At 39.5% G+C, this 16851-nt stretch overlaps 2 protein-coding genes across 3 annotated transcripts in view; one reads left to right on the top strand and one right to left on the bottom strand.

Annotated features, from left to right (window-relative positions):
* Window positions 1-16851, top strand: part of SHC4 (SHC adaptor protein 4) — a 131767-nt gene that overhangs the window by 63235 nt on the left and 51681 nt on the right. For both annotated transcript variants that reach the window (XM_060149490.1, XM_060149493.1), the window contains 2 exons: window positions 4223-4286; window positions 7078-7197. In XM_060149490.1, the coding sequence (XP_060005473.1) occupies window positions 4223-4286; window positions 7078-7197 (184 nt within the window). The remainder of the gene's footprint in view (window positions 1-4222; window positions 4287-7077; window positions 7198-16851) is intronic.
* Window positions 12983-14714, bottom strand: EID1 (EP300 interacting inhibitor of differentiation 1). Its single transcript, XM_060149495.1, has 2 exons — window positions 13749-14714; window positions 12983-13212 (listed from the first exon to the last, which is right to left on the bottom strand). Exon 1 carries the CDS (start codon window positions 14639-14641, stop codon window positions 14066-14068), a length of 576 nt encoding a protein of 191 aa, XP_060005478.1. The 5' UTR covers window positions 14642-14714; the 3' UTR covers window positions 12983-13212; window positions 13749-14065.

Raw genomic sequence — 16851 nt, 5'->3', positions numbered from 1 at the left:
CGGGCTCCAGGGCGCGTGAGCTCAGTAGTTATGGCATGTGGGGTCCAGAGCGTGTGGGCTCTTTAGTTTGCTGCACGTGGGCTCTCTCATTGAGGCATGTGAGCTCGATAGTTGCGGTGCTCGGGCTTAGTTGCCCCGCGGCATGTGGGATCTTGACCAGGGATCGAACCTGTGTCTCCTGCATTGGAAGGCATATGCTTTACCACTGGACCACCAGGGAAGTCCCTAGCTATTGTGAATAATGCTGCTGTGAACGTGGGTGTACAGTATAACTACTTTCTAAAAGCAAGTTCATAAGCACAAGTTTCCCCTTGTTTCTTTTGAGTTGTATATTAAGAGACTTTCTGAATCTGTGAAGCTTCTGGTGCCTCAACTTACTTTAAAGTTCTGAGTGAGTGTGCCTTGCACACATGTGTGTTCTTCCCCTGAGGGCATGTGGCCGGGCTCTGGAAGTTCTTCTCGTCCCTAAGGAGATAACAGCTGCTGTATAGAAAGCAAAGGGCTGGGGCATCCTCATGGGCCTTCTCCAGAGCTGACCCCTACCACTTTGCCTTCTTCCCTTGGCAGGTTACTCCAGCCACAATGCAGAAGGATTGGCCAAAAAGGAGCCTCTTTCTGTGCTGGGGAGTGAGCAAGGGAGTGACCAATGTGTTTCTCCTCCCTAGTTCCCAAAGTCTGGGACTCCCTCCTCTTCATGCACTTGGCATTATGGTCCCTCCCTGGGTGAGTGTGGATTTTGAAGTCAGACTTGGATTTGCATTCTGTCTCTCCCACTATCCGCTGCGTTATTTGGAGGCAGTTATTAAAGTTCTTTGAACTTTAGTTTCTTCATTTGTAAAATGGGGATAAAATACCTACCGTGAAATGACATTATTAAGACTGAGAAGACGTACATAAGGTGATGAGTGCTGAGCCCGACCATATACATAGGAGCAGCTTCTTCATTAAAACCCAGGCTCTCTGCTACAAATCTAAAGGTAGGGATTTCTAATGTGAAAGCATTGCTAAATCTGGTCAAGGGTTTTTTTGTTTGTGAAACTTTGTGGAGTGGAAACCAGCAAGTCTACCAAGCAAACTGAAAAGATAAATCTGGACTTAGTGGCTATAAAGATGGAGGCGTTAAAGGCTAAGCGGGGATGGGAGCAGAGGGAGAAATAAAGATCTGTTATTACCTATAACGTGAGCATTGCCCCATCTCTGCAATTGTTGGCAAAAGAGAGGCAGGCTGTGTCACTCCATCGGGACATCCTTGACGTGCCCTCACATCTCCACAGTACATGAGCAAAACTCCTGCTGAGGAACTAACTTTGCATTCTTTTGAATATTTTAAAAGATTTTTTATGCAATCAACTGTACAATGAAGGAAAACATAACACTGTTTACATCTAAACATCAATAGAATCAAAAACAGGAAACAGCAAATCACACACAGAAGACACCTAAACCAAGTCACTGTTTATAGGCTCTTTCTATGTCACTATTTATACAGAATTAATTTTATATAGCTGCTACCAGTGTGTCTATGCCATTCCAAGTTCTACTTTTCCCCACTAATTTGTATAGATTCCCCCCATATTTCTGTAGTTCTCATACTTAACATTTCAAGTGGCAATATTAATATTGATTTGTTTTATATCTATATCACAAGCTTTGGGGTTGGTTTTTTACTCTAAAATAAATGTTTCTTTTACATAACTACTCAATGCTATTTCAATACAAATTCCTCCTCCCTTGTCAAAAGCTCTGTTAAATATTATGACATTTGTCATCTTTTATGAACTTTATCTCTAGAAAGATTGTATTAATACTAATCAAGGCCACCAGCAATGGATAAATATACCCGAAGTGGAATTATTCCCATTTCCCCCAATACTGGCTTTGTAATTTTCTTTTTGGTGGAATTGCTGAAGTGGAATTATTCCCATTTCCCCCAATACTGGCTTTGTAATTTTCTTTTCTGTGAATGTAATAAGAGTGGAGCAAGTATCTATAGTTGCTTTACTTTTTAATTCTAAAAGTATAATGAATGTGAACATTTTCTTGTTTCTTAAAACTGAACTATTTCTAACTCCGTTTGTATGAATTACCTAATCCAGGAATTGGCAAATGACAGCCCTTGGGCTAAATATGGCCAGTTGCCTGCTTTTAGAAATAAAGTTACTGGAACACAGCTGTGCTCATCTGTTTACATGTTGTCTACTGCTGTGGTTGAGCTACAGTGGCAGAGTTCAGTAGTTGCAACAGAGCAAAGTCTAAAATATTTACTATCTGGCTCTTTTTAGAAAAAGTTTTCAGACTCTAATCCCATCTCTTAGCTCTTACTCACTCTTGTTCTACCACAATTTATGCTCCTGCAATATCAATGTCAAAGTACTGTAGTTCCTCACATGTTGTGATAATTTATGTTTTAGTGTCTTTACACATGCTCTTCCCTCTGTCTGGAATTTCCCAACTCCACTCTTCCAGGAAGGTTCAGCCTTCCAAACCCTCCTTGAGGGGTGCTCATCCTATAAAGCATTCCCTTTAATTCAAATTCATAACTTTACTTTTTGTTAGAAGATATTGACAGCTGGAATGAGAATCAAGAAAACAATGCCTGGAAAAGCAATTTATAAAACTATAGATGCTATATAAAAGTAACAACTTCTAATAATAACTATTATTATACTTGGCAGCATCAGTGCCCGCCTTTGTTTCTACTTTTATTTCAAACCATTTACAGGGAGCTTTTTAGACCAAAGCACCCCTGTTGGCTCTCATGGAGTAAAGGATCTAAGAACACCTTTCCCATAATCTTTCTTTGTTAAATACCAACAACATATTTGGGTGCCTGGACTAGTTATTTTGGCAACACCAGAGACCAATTCAGATTAATTAGATGTGTCAGCAATTATTGACTAATCATTAAGATGACTCAAAACATCAATCAACCAACCAAACCAAAAAGACCAACTCTCTGTGTTGTCCTGCTTGACTCCACAGAACAAGTTTGGAATCCTAGAGGAGGAATAAACATAAAATTCTGAGAAGATATGCTAAGGCAAAAAGCCTTTCTATCCATTGGTTGCGGGTAATTATGTTGAGAACATAGCTCTGCACTACTATGTATATAGATCTACCTATCTATCTATATTTATTTATATATCTTTATATCTATCTATCTATAACGTATATATATTTTTAATGGGTCTGCATTCCTCTCTCTGCATCCCCTTCCTTTGGGAATCAAAAACATCTCATAGAAAATATTTTCATGAAATCTAATATATATAAAAACTGTATTGTGTGTGTGTGTGTGTGTGTGTGTGTGTGTGTGTGTGTGTGTGAATATAGTGTACTAATTTAAACGATGATGTCCAGTGGATCCGGAAGGAGTTTAGAGATTTCCATTTGCTTTGTGAAAAGTTTGATATGTGTGTTGAAAGCCATGAAGCGAAGGTTCAGATTACGCCACGTGAAAGCTTGGGTGGTTCTGAATGCTGAGTCCCAGAGACAAAAGCTCTTAGTTATAACTGCATTTCTGGAGAGGAGGGCGCCAGTTCGTTCACCACTTCCATTAAGGAACAACTACTTCTTTTAGCGGTGCTCTTCTCTCAGGAAGTGCAATATATAGTAAGGGCAGAAAAATAAGCAAAGGAGGAAATCTGTTATTGATTTTCTTTTCTTCTGTGAAATTACATGAAAGCTCAATGGCTTGGAGCAGTAACTTAGTCAATAAGGCTCCATTTGAGACCACCTTGAAGTTCAGTTCTCTCTCAATCCTTTTAAACTTCCTCTAGTGTTGGATTCTTTTGTATTTAATTATCTTTGGTGCTGAGATACTATGAAGCTTTTTTATTCATCACACCACAGAGGATTTTGCTAAAGGTAAAACTGTGAAGTATTCCCAGACAGTAAAGTTCCATCAGTCCTTTTTGGTTAGAAATCAATAGCACTGAAAACCAATCCTTAAAAGCCAAGGAAAAAAGACGAAGAAGGTGAATAGTAGGACTCCTTACTGTAAAGCAATTTTTCAATATTAAGGTGTTGCTGGATTTTCTTGGGTTTGAGCTGCAGAGAGACTAAGCTCAGTGTTTTCTCCAGTGGGAGTGGGGAAGGTCATTTATGTCAGGCTCACCATTATGTGAGTGTACATTTTGGTCATAATACTTGCTAATGTTTATTGAACATTTACTGTGTGCTTGATAGTATGCTGAGTCTTTATATGGTTTCTGTTCTGTAGGGAAGCAATAAGTCGCCTGTGTGAAGCTGTCCCCGGGGCAAATGGAGCCATTAAAAAGCGAAAGGTAAATATTGGTGTTTTTTTTTTTTTTTTTTTAGTTTCCCTAACTATGGGAAAGATAGTATCAAAATAGTTGTTAGTTCATTCCACCACATGACCCAAGGTCTAGAACGGCCTTGATTATTTGACATGCTATCTGAGATGCACTCAAAGTTGTTCTTGTCCCTCAAATTTTTCTGACTTGCCAGACACTGACTGAAATGGTGATGCCTGAGGGTCAGAGTAGAGAAAGCACCTGGGTCTTTTCAAGTCAGAAAATCTGGTTGCAGAGCTAGGTATTTACTTACCTTTGAGCATGGTATCTCATCTCTCCAAAACTCCATTCTTGTTCCTGTAAAGTTAAGCTGTTGAACCAGATGACCAATTTTGGTACCTTCCAATTTCAATATTTTATAATGTATGTATTCTGCATTTTAACATTTTAGACTTTTAGGACTCCATGGCCTATTTTCAGATGGAAACAAGAGTGCTGGTAGAGGTAAGGGTAATAAATGGGTAGAAGGAGCTTTTCATGTTGAAAGAAATCATGAGATTTGATGTTAGACTTGCACTTAAATCCTGTCTCTGCCACCTACTAACTGTGTGATCTTGATCAAGTCATTTCACCTTTCGAATCCTTGGTTTCCTCATTTGTAAAGTAGGAGAAAATAGCCCTTAGTTTATAGAATTATGTAAGAATTAAATGAAGTGATGTGTTAAGTGTCTTGCTTACATTAGGCTTTCAACGCTAATGCTAGTTAGTATTATCCCTAGAATACTTAGTTGCTTTGAAAAGTCCAAAGGGGAGGTGCAATGGCGCTTAAGATAACTATATAAATTATAGAAGTATAGACTGTTTAAGAGGGGAGGAATTTTTAGAGATCTCGCAGTTGAACCCTCTCACTTTGCCAGCTGCTAAACCGTGGCTCAGAGAAGAGACTTGCCTTGAGTCACTAGGAAGATCAAGGTCAGCACCAGCTGTAGACGCCAGGTCTTCAGAGTCCCGGCTTTACTGCTCTATTTCCATACCACCCTGCCTAATTTTTTATCATTACTCATTATTTTGCATAGGACTGAACCCACTGTCACCCAGGGTGACTCAGATGAGCCACATGATCTGGAAAACTCTGAAGAATGGCTCTTGAATTCTACTAGAACTCCCATTACTAGTTTCTCTGACAGAACCGATGGTCTGTCTGTAGCCTCTAGCCTCCTCCTGCCTCTCATAACCTCTGTGAATAGGAGGTTCCGACTGGAAGATCCCAACAAACAGGCTTATTCACTTAAGACTTTCTCATTTCAGGAGTAGTGGGATCCACACTCCAAAACAAAATAAAACAAAAGCAAACCGGGCTGTCATCTTTCCAGAAAGTACACATGTAAAGAAGTAAAAAAAAAAAAAAAAAAAAAGAAATTTTTGAGCTAATTCCCTTTGATAGCTAGCTTTTTTATTGAGTACTTAATACATGCCAGGGACTCTTCCACGCACTTTATATTTTTTATATTCTTTTTCCTCCCAATTTGAAAAATTGTGATAAAATACACATAACATAAAATCTACCATTGGAACCATTTCTAAGGGTATAGTTCAGGGATATTAAGTACATTCATACTGTTGTTCAATCGTCACCCCCATCTATCCCCATAACTCTTTTTTTTTTTAAGAAATAAAGTCATTTACTTGAAGAACAGAATATACTTAGAATTGTTTGCTTCTATAAAGCCCATTTCCCCCAAGCCTTAACTTTGAAATTTCATATTAAGCAATGAAGTTATTTTACACAATCTAGTTAAACAATTTATTAGGAATAGTCCCGTAACTCTTTTTTTATCTTGTAAAACAGAAAGTTTATACTCATTAAAAAACAACTTCCCATTTCCCCCCCGTCTCCAGCCCCTGACAACCACCATTCTACTTTCTGTCTCTATGATTTTGACTACTCTAAGTATCTCATGTAAGTGGAATCATACAGTATTTGTCTTATTATGACTGGCTTATTTCACATTACTTCACATAATGTCCTCAAGGTTCATCCATGCTGTAGCACATGTCAAAATTTCCTTCCTTACTAAGACTGAATAAATATTTCATTGTATGTATATATCACATTTTGCTTTCCATTTATCTGTTGATGGACACTTGGGTTACTTCCATGTTTTAACGATTGTAAATAATGCTGCTATGAACATGGATGTACAAATATCTCTTCAAGTCCTTGCCTTCAGTTCTTTTGGGTATATAACAAAAAGTAGAAATTGCTGGATCATATGGTAATTCTAGTTTTAATTTTTTGAGGAGCTGCTGTACTGTTTTCCATAGCTGTTGTACCATTGTACATTCCTACAAATAGTGTACAAGGGTTTCAGTTTCTCCACATCCTTGCTAACACTTGTTATTTTCCCTTCCTTCCTTCCTCCCTCCCTCCCTCCCTCCCTCCCTTCCTTCCTTCTGACTAGTTATAGGTCTACACAGATTTTCTATTTCTTCATGATTTAGTCTTGGTAGCTTTTATGTTTCTAGGAATTTGTCCATTTCATCTAGGTAATCCAGTGTGTTGACATACAACTGTTCATAGTATTCTCATAATCCTTTTACTTCTGTTGAATTGGTAGTAATGACCCCACTCTCATTTCTCATCTTACTAATTTGAGTCTTCTCTCTTTTTTTCTTAGTTTATCTAGCTAAAGGTTTGTCAATTTTGTTGATCTTTTTGAAGAACCAACTTTTGGTTTCATTTTTAACATTTAAAAAACATAAATATTCATTCTGTAACAAAGTCCATAACTTACAGAGTGTTGTTATGTTATTTTTAAAGCCTCCAGCTAAGTTCCTATCAACAGTTCTTGGCAAAAGTAATCTTCAGTTTTCGGGAATGAATATAAAACTGACCATCTCAACATGCAGCCTCACATTGATGAATCTTGACAACCAACAGGTAAGATCATGAATGTCACTTATAGTTTAACATATCATCTATTTTTCTAGAACAGTCTGGGCATAATGAAGAGAATAAAGTTTCAGACAGTGTGCTTAAAACTTAATAAGACATGAGGGAAAAAAATCTGCCAAGGATTTATGTGTAGCAATAATCAGGACAACAGTATTACTAACCCATCACTGGGGCATTTAACTGCCTACATACTTGCCCCTACCTATCGGCTTTGTAATAAAAACTAAGGTGCAAAGAACATATTAAGTACCATTTGGAATATACTTGAGTCAGTCATTTACTCTCCGCTACCCCTCTCCAAAGCGAAAGAAATTCCATCATCAGAACTAACAGACTGCATGTTGGACTGGGGATGCACATGAAGGACAGAGGGGAAGGGTGATGTTAGGGTCAGTGTTCCAGCTAACCGAAATTTAAGCAGAAAACATTTTCTTCCAACCCTTAAGATTGAAAAGCCTTCTCAAATGTTAATGTGTAAACAACTTTTTCATCTTTGATGATTTATGATTCTATGGTGTGCCTGAGTTCTCACTGTAAACATTATTTCTCAAAGAACAGCATTGTTGAAGCAAATATAAAAGATATACAGGTATTGCGCTAAATATGTACTTTAAACTAGGACACTCTTTTTTGACTTATTTTTTAAACTAAATTCCTTATATCAGGTTATTTATGTATGTTAGAGTCTAATTTTTCTTTGTCTAATATGTAGTGATTTGAGGTTCTTAGTATTTAAGTTTTTACTGTATGGAGTGCTATTGATCAGGGACCCACGCAAGGTTTAACGTGTACTTGTCAGTGATAAAACAGTAAGAGGCTTTGAGGTCACATGTAGGTTGAAAGCCTGGCTTTGCCACTAACAAGCAAGTTACCCTACCACTCAATTTTCATCATCAGTGAAATGAGGATTATAGTCTTAAACATAGAGTTTCTGAGAAGATGGTCTTAGCAACAGTATGTGTCTTATTGGGTTATTTAGAGGATTAAGTAAGATCATGTAAATCACTGGATGTAAATCACTCAGCACAGTGCCCGTTGCATGGTGTGTTTTTCCTTGAGGCCTTTTCATATACTCAGTACTTAGCAGGGAAAGCATATTGTAATATGTAAAATTATAAAATTGTCAGTAACATATAAGTACAGTTATAAACATTTTGATTTCCAGTTTTTACCAAAAAATTCACTTGCAGTTTTTTTTAAAAATTTTTCTTGGAGTATAGTTGATTTACAATGTTGTGTTACTTTCTGCTGTATAGCAAAGTGAATCAGTTATGCATATACATATAGCCACTCTTTTTTAGATTCTATTCCCATATAGGTCATATACAGAATATTGAGAAGAGTGCTATATAATTTATTTATTTATTTATTCATTCATTTATTTTTGGCTGCGTTGGGTCTTCGTTGCTGCACGCAGGCTTTCTCTAGTTGCGGCGAGCGGGACTGCTCTTCCTTGCGGTGTGTGGGCTTCTCATTGTGGTGGCTTCTCTTGTTGCGGAGCACAGGCTCTAGCAACATGGGCTCATAGTTCTGGCTCACGGGCTTAGTTGCTCCACGGCATGTGGGATCTTCCCTGACCAGGGCTCGAACCCGTGTCCCCTGCATTGGCAGGTGGATTCTTAACCACTGTGCCACCAGGGAAGCCCCCCTGTTTTGTATAGTAGGTCCTTATTAGTTATCTGTTTTATATATAGTAGTGTGTATATGTCAATCCCAATCTCCCAGTTTATCCCTCCCCAACCCGGCTTCCCCCCACCCCTGGTAACCATGTTTGTTTTCTACATCTGTGACTCTGTTTCACTTGTGGTTTTGAGGTTTGCTTTATTTTCTAAATTCAAAAGCAGAATAAAATACATTGCTTACACAGTAGTATAAAGCACCATAGAGGAAAATGTTTAATATGAAACAATTTTAAATAGATTCCTGTCTGGTTGAATCAAGATTGGTTATCCAAGAGAGGTGATACCATTGATATCTGACAGCAGAACATATGGGGCTGTACTTGGAAGATGCAGCCAATCTGGGTGGAAGGTGAAACATTAATTGTCCTTCGGATGCTTTGCCCTCAAGACATTTGTGGATGTAAAATTTATTTTTAGTTTTCACCCATGTGGATGGTACCAGGGATGCTCAACTCTTTTAGTTATAGGATTTCATTGAGTATAGGAACCCTTGAATTATCTGAGTTTTGTAGGGGAGGAAGAGTAGGCAAAGCGAGAGCCATCACGGTGACAGCTGTGTAGAATTGAATGAGCATTTTTAAAAATGGCTCTTTCCATGGGTGACTGAAGTGAATTGGGAATTTAGGAAGAAGAGGGTTGTGGTGTGTATGGTGGAGGGCACGTTATTCTCAAAATCTCTTTCCCCTCTGCTACCCTTTTCCAGGCCACTGCAGTTAGAGCTGGTATTGCCACACGTCCATAGTCTTTCAGGTGAATAAAAGGAGGGACAGTGGGCATGGGTGGCTTCCACGACCAATAGTTACAGCAAAGAGCTGCTTTGGGGAGTGGCTCACATCTTTTCTGCACTGGTGGCATTGAATGGGCTGTGCTCAGCCCACCGCTGGAGTGGGGACCAAAGTTAGGATCTCATTGATATTAGACCCAGGGGCTGATTTTTAAAAATAACTTTGAACTATTCTGCAGACCTGGGGAGAATGGCTACGGGGATGGGGTCTGGGGTGTAAAAAAGATGTGCCGCTCTAGATGCTTAAACTCAAGAAGCTTTATACGTTCCTTCAAAAGGACAGCTAAAATGTCCACGGGATAAAGGCAGCAGAGAAGTGACCGTGTGGACATAGCATGAGAAAATGCTTTATCAATTAAATTTTCCTTAAAGAAAACTAGCCTCTGAAGTTCTAAGATAAATACAAATATCCTCCCCCCACCCTTAACTTCAAAGATATACTTTGGACTGAAAACATAAATAGCTTCAAGTTTATAGATACATTCATAGATGACAGAGCATTTATGGGTCAGATGGTTCACATTTATCTTGTCACTGAGAACATCAAGAATGTAACCATTCACTCCCAGAAAATGTCTCACAGAACCTCAGGGGCAGAAAATAAGATATTAAACACGCAAACATGCAATGCTTGCAATTTTTAAAACTTACCATATTTGGGGATGGGAAAATATATTTTGCAAAAGCAAGTTATAGGGGTTTTTATATAGTCCTTGTTTTAAAAATTCAAGCAACAGGGCGCAGTGGTTGAGAGTCCACCTGCCGATGCAGGGGACACGGGTTCGTGACCCCATCCAGGAAGATCCGGCCCGTGAGCCATGGCCGCTGAACCTGTGCGTCCGGAGCCTGTGCTCCACAATGGGAGAGGCCACAACAGTGAGAGGCCCGCGTACCACAAAAAAAAAAAAAAAAAAAAAAAAAAATTCAAGCAACAGACTTCCTTGACATACTTTAATAAGGCGTTAAGCAAAAATGTCAGTCTGAGTAGCTCCTACTCCCACTATTTCTCTACTCGTTTCTACACTCCTGTCATCGACTCTAACAGCTACTGAAATTGAGACGGGTACTAAAGAGATAAGGTAAAACGGGCAGAAAATGGAGACATCCTTTAGTCTCCGAGAGGCAATTCAAACACCTACAGAGGCCAGGCAGGTAATGCAAACTGTCCAGGTTCATGAACACACAGTGGTGCGAGCACAGTGATAAATGACGAGTGCTACTTGGTCTCCACGTTGGGGAGACAACACTGGGGAACATTGCAAACAGAATACTTTCCCTGTGTAAAGGCCAATCAGATGCTTCCAATGGGACTATAGGTCAAGGGCTGCCAGGTCTTCCACTTTGGGGGAAAAAAAAAAAGAAGATGGAAATCTGGGAGTTTTGCTGCTCTCTCTGGATTATGAGATGTTGGTCTTTAATTAAGAAATTAAAATTATAAGCATGAGCCAAACAAAATAGAGGCGTTCTTGAGATGAGCCAATGTGGGACATCTGATCTAAGCAAACATTTAAAGTAACTATGGATAGACCTAGAAAGCTCTGCACAAATCACACTACACACTCATAAGTTTAAGTTAACTCTCCCCATTCCACATCCCCATCCTCTCCCCCCATCAGAGAATCAGGATTACAAGGTCCCCAGAACTCCTTTCTTTAGTTTATCTGTTTATATAGATGTGTGTATATCTTCAGTTAATCCTCACCATATATAAGGTTCATCCAATTATCCTTATTTTCAGTTCAGGATCCTGAGGCAGAGAGATTAATCTACTCAGTTACAGAGCTATAAGCAGTGGAGCCCAGATTTGAATCAGGTAGGCTGGTTCCAGTCTGTGATTTAACTGTAACATTTTAAAATGTTACCATTTCCTACCTTTAGTAAATATTAACAAGTATTAATTTCAGTGGTCTCTCAGGTTATTGCCTAGTTTGTTTTTTTTGCGGTACGCGGGCCTCTCACTGTTGTGGCCTCTCCCATTGCGGAGCACAGGCTCCGGACGCGCAGGCTCAGCGGCCATGGCTCACGGGCCCAGCCGCTCCGCGGCATGTGGGATCTTCCCAGACCGGGGCACGAACCCGTGTCCCCTGCATCGGCAGGTGGACTCTCAACCACTGCACCACCAGGGAAGCCCCCTGCCTACTTTTAAGACCAACAAACCAACCATCAGAGGAGTGAGAGAGTCCGGGTCTTTCTCCCCAAAATGAGCCTTCAAACCCAACAGGGAGTGGTTTTCTTTCCCCCTCCTCTTGCTCCCTACTTGCTCCCTAAGAGAAAGAGAATTACACTTCCTGGTTTATAGATCTGTTTTTTTCTGAACCTATTTCCCATCATCTTTATCTGGAGGTAAGTGCAACTAGTCAGTTCATGTATACTGGCACCCTTTTAATTCTTTGTCCAGAGTCCTGTTAATTCACATCACACAAGCAGTTATGTATCCAGACTCATAACTGCATCTACAAGCTGTTTGAAAATGCAAAGAAGTGAGCCGTGTGAGAGGAAGCAGGATTAAGATGTTTTAAGTGCCAACACTTAATCTTCTATCTAGTGTTTGCCCATCTATCACTCCTCTCCCCGCCAAGCTCATGTCTGAATTATAATCATCCTTACTTGTCAGTCGTATTTTTTTTTTTTTTTTTGCGGTACGCGGGCCTCTCACTGTTGTGGCCTTTCCCATTGCGGAGTACAGGCTCCAGACGTGCAGGCTCAGCGGCCATGGCTCACGGGCCCAGCCGCTCCACGGCATGTGGGATCTTCCCGGACCGGGGCACGAACCCGTGTCCCATGCATCGGCAGGCGGACTCTCAACCACTGCGCCACCAGGGAAGCCTGTCAGTCCTATATTTTACAGAAAAGAACCCCCCCTCGCTAAAAGACAGGATGACTGTTAACATAAATAAGGCTCCAAGTTGTCCTGCTGTATTGGATGTGTCCTTTACTGCCATAATGGAGCAAAAACATCTGGTACCTTTTTGCTGATCCTAAGACCTGTTGGTATATTCAGTTTTACTGGGCACAGCCTCCTGACTAATTATTATTCACAGAGAACATCAACATCTTAAGAACCACAGTAACATCCTTATTGATTTGGCAGTTTTTCCCAGGTTGGCAAATTCTCTTATAGGAATTTACTAAGTTTAATTTCCACCAATTAATTTGTAATCCGGTATTTGAAGCTGGAGCACGTTCCCTTATAGTCATTAAGTTTAAATCATAAGGTGATTGCAATCATACAATAAAACCAATATAACACAATAAAAAGTAGTATTAGAGAAAGTATGTATGCAATACCATTAGCCAAACAAAATACACAGAACAAGAAATTTTTATTATCCCCAATGCTGGTGCATAACCACTAACAAGCTTAATTAGAGGAGGAGACAGAGGGAAACTTCAGATACCGAGGTGGATTTCTGGGCAGGTTTAAAACCTTTAAGGGTTGTTCATGAAGTCTTTTTTAGGTGTAGGGCTTTCCTTTTACTGGACAATTTTCACTTAACAGTTCTTACATTATGAAGTTCAACCAGAGTCTTTTGCCTGTAAAAAATGAAAAACAGAGAGCAAGTAAAACACAGTATTTCTCTAGTATATACGGATGTTAGAAATAGTGTGTTTTCTTTGTACTTTCACATACACATTAATGTCTACATTTGAAACTTATTAAGGACATCTTAATTTTTGACTTTTAAAAATGTCCAAGAAAATGAATTTTCTTGAATTAAAGGTTACAGTAGCTTTAAAAATGATCAAGATACATGTACAAACAAAATCTCAGATGCTCTTGGAAACACATTTTAAGATATAGCACACATGATACATATTTCTTTTGGGGTTTGATTATCCTTTCGGGATACTGAAGAATACTCGATTTATTTTACACTAAAAATTTAGCTTTTGATAACCACGGCTTGGATAGATCACAAAATGGAACCTGACAGTTTTCTCGATATGCTTTCAGTCCAAATAACTCAAAAAACATCTCATGTCCTAAGCTGGATAAATTAGTTACTTTTTCGCATATAATTAGTATCAGTGGGCTCTTGTACTGGCAGTCTGTCTTGGTCATGACTTACTCTTGCAAAGCCATCCCTTACAGGAACATATATTTTCCTCAATGCAAGGAAATTAATCTGGATCAATAACAAAGTCAAAGCCATAAATGTTTCAGGACATTCTTGAAAACAGGTTTCGACAGTATTTAGATCCTTTTTCTTTAACAATTTCCTTTTTCATAACTGTGCAGTCGCTACTTTATTCTACAAAAAAAAAAATTTTTTTTTTTTGAAGACCAAGTTTTTCATTGGCACGGAACTATTTGGAATGAACCCAAGAGACAGTGGAATGCCAGGTCTCTCCTCAAGTAGTTTCCTCCTCTCTTCACAGCGTTTAACTACTCTCTATCAATAATCTCATCACAGCCGAGCTCTTCGGTCAGACGATTGACAACCATGAGTGAAAAAAGCTCTTCGATAAAAGCCAACTGATCAAACGGGGTCTTCTCATAATGCATCTGAAACCCGCCATCCAGAGCTGCTTCTCTTGCTCTGGAGGTTCTCAAAAACATCTTGTTGGCTTCTTCAAGGGCCGCTGATACTCTGTAGCCTGCACCACTCAGCTGCTCCTCTTCCGGATAGTCGTAGTCGTCCTCCCAGTCATCGAATTCCTCGCCCTCGTCCTCGCTCTCGAAATCAGGGCCCGCGATCTGGCCTGGCTGCTCCCCAGGGCCGGGCCGGCTAGCGAGGCCTCGCTGCCCCAGCGGCTCCGCCATTGGCTGGGCGGCCTCCTCCTCCATCGGGCCTTCCTCCTCCAGCTGTGGCTGGGCCCCGGCGCGGGAGGGGTTCAGGGATGGCTCCCGGCTCCCGCCGCCTACCTCCATCTGCGGAAGGTCACTCTCGCCAGGCATCACATCCATCTGCAGGTCATTGCTTTCCTCATAGAGCTCGGACAGCTCGTTCATTTCAGACATTGTGCAAGCGGCTCAACCTCCCCGCAAGGCGTTTTCGGCAAGATCGGAGCTACGCGGCCGTGCGGTTGTGCGCTTGCGCAAGCACCGTGCGCTTGCGTGACCTTGTGCGTGTGCGCGACCCCCAGACACCGCCTACCCCTCGGAGCGCTGTTTAGGGGCCGGCAGCTCGCAGTTCCACCCCGGGAATGTTCCCCGGGGCTCGCTGGTCGGCCTTCCGTGCGTTCGAACTTCAGACCTAGATGCTGTACGTGCAAGAGCATTGCTTGGCCACTGCCTTACTTAACCGTTCTGCTGCTTATGATGCGATAAGCTTGAAAATACATGGACCTGTAAGACCCCGTACTCCTCCTCCGTCATCACCCCCCTCCTTTCTCTCCCTCTTTCTGCGCCTATTCTATCCCCCATCCCCAGGCAGTCGCGTCTCTTCCACGGTTTTACCTGTCTTTTATCTGTGCGGTAATGACCGCTAAATCCGCAGTTCCAAACCACACGAAGTTCTCAACCGCAGATCAACAAATTTAGAATTTATCCATTCATCTCTCCTGTTTTTCTCATTTTAAAAAAAGTTAAATTCACAAATAAGCATATTATCGGTGTTCTTTAAAAAAACAGACAAGAAATACATAGTCCCATTGCCTTTCGCAGGAGATAAAGGTACACTGTTACCATTTTGGTGTGTATTCTTTAAACCCTTTTTCTTTACGTTTACATGAATCTTTATGTCCTCGTGGAAAAAAAATCTTATTTTTTTTACGTGTCTTACATAATTGTCTTCAACTGACAAAATAAGCAAACAAACAAAAAACCCTCATCAATGTCTATACCTGTTAGTATACATAGACATATATTTTTTCATACTATTCTATTTGTATAGCTATACTGTAGTTGACCTAACTGCACAAATAACTTTCTATATTTTGATATTATAAACTATGCGTAATTGAACATCCACATGTGCCAGTATTTTTCTAGAATAAAAACCTAGAAGTGCAAAGGTGGAATTTTGGGGTATGCATACTTTGGTTTTTAGTGAATGTCAAATTGCTCTCAAAGTTGCTGTACAAATTTAAGCTCTAGCCAGCGGTGTCTGAGAATATCCACACCGTTACCAGACATGATTTTGTTGAACTTTAACAATTTTATCCATTTAATGCCGTCTTGTTTTATTTTTTATAGCCTTAATTTATTGGAGATTATCTTTCAATATGTTTATTGAACATTTCTATCAGTATTACCTCTGAAAATTAAATGATCTTACTTTGGGTTTATTTCTTTTTCTTATTGATATAGGAATTTCTTATAAACTCTGTATATGAATACTTTGTTTCACATGTTACAAATATATTCTCCCTCTTGTTTCTTGTTTTGGGGGTCTTATACAAAAGTTTAAAAATGGGTTTTCATGCAATCAAATCTAAGGGTTTCTTTCCTGTCTTTTTCTTTCTATTAAGATGGATTTACCTACCTCAGAAATCATAAGCATAATCTTTTATCTGTCTTCTAATGTTTGTATAGATCTTTTATGGATCAAACATTTATTTATAAATAGCATGAGGACAGGATTTATTTATATATTTTTTCATATATGTAGCTAATTCAGGTACCTCCGCTAATTTAATCACTTGTCCTTTTGTCTGCTATTTGGTGCCGCATCTATCATAGACTAAAAGACCACAAAAGTGTCAATCTGTTTTTAGACTTTGTAGTCTAATGAATTTCTATAGTTTTATAATATGTCTTAATAATAAGGAAAATCTTGTCTCTTTGTCCTTTAAAAAAATTGCCTTAGCTCTTCTTGCACATTTATTCTTCCAATGTGAATTTTAGAAGTAGTTTGAAAAGTTCCCTGAATGGCATTGATGGAATTTTTATTGGAATTGCATGGAATTTATAGATTAAGTTGGGGGAGAATTGACATCTTTACGGTATTGTCTTCTCATACATAAAGGTGATATATGGCTTTCTACTTGTTCAGATCTTATTTGTACCCTTCAATGAAGTTTTCCAAAAAGTCTTATGTGATTCTTATTAGTTTTATACTTAGGTTCTCTTGTAAAGTGTACCTTCCCCCTCTCCCCCATGCAGTGTCAAAGTGGCTATTGCTGATACATGGGAATGACATTGAAATCTGTGTATTGATTTTGTTTTTAGTAATCATTTTAAACTGAAACATAAATATAGAAAACATAAATATAGAGTAGTGCACAAAT

The sequence above is a fragment of the Lagenorhynchus albirostris genome, chromosome 1, assembly GCF_949774975.1.
Source record: "Lagenorhynchus albirostris chromosome 1, mLagAlb1.1, whole genome shotgun sequence".
Lineage (NCBI taxonomy): Eukaryota > Metazoa > Chordata > Mammalia > Artiodactyla > Delphinidae > Lagenorhynchus > Lagenorhynchus albirostris.
The sequence above is the reverse complement of the archived record's forward strand: the minus strand, read 5'-3'. Positions and strand labels throughout refer to the sequence as shown.

Bases quoted from the DNA above. Each gene is read 5' to 3' on its own strand.
- EID1 (XM_060149495.1), bottom strand. From the start codon at position 14,641: ATGTCTGAAATGAACGAGCTGTCCGAGCTCTATGAGGAAAGCAATGAC.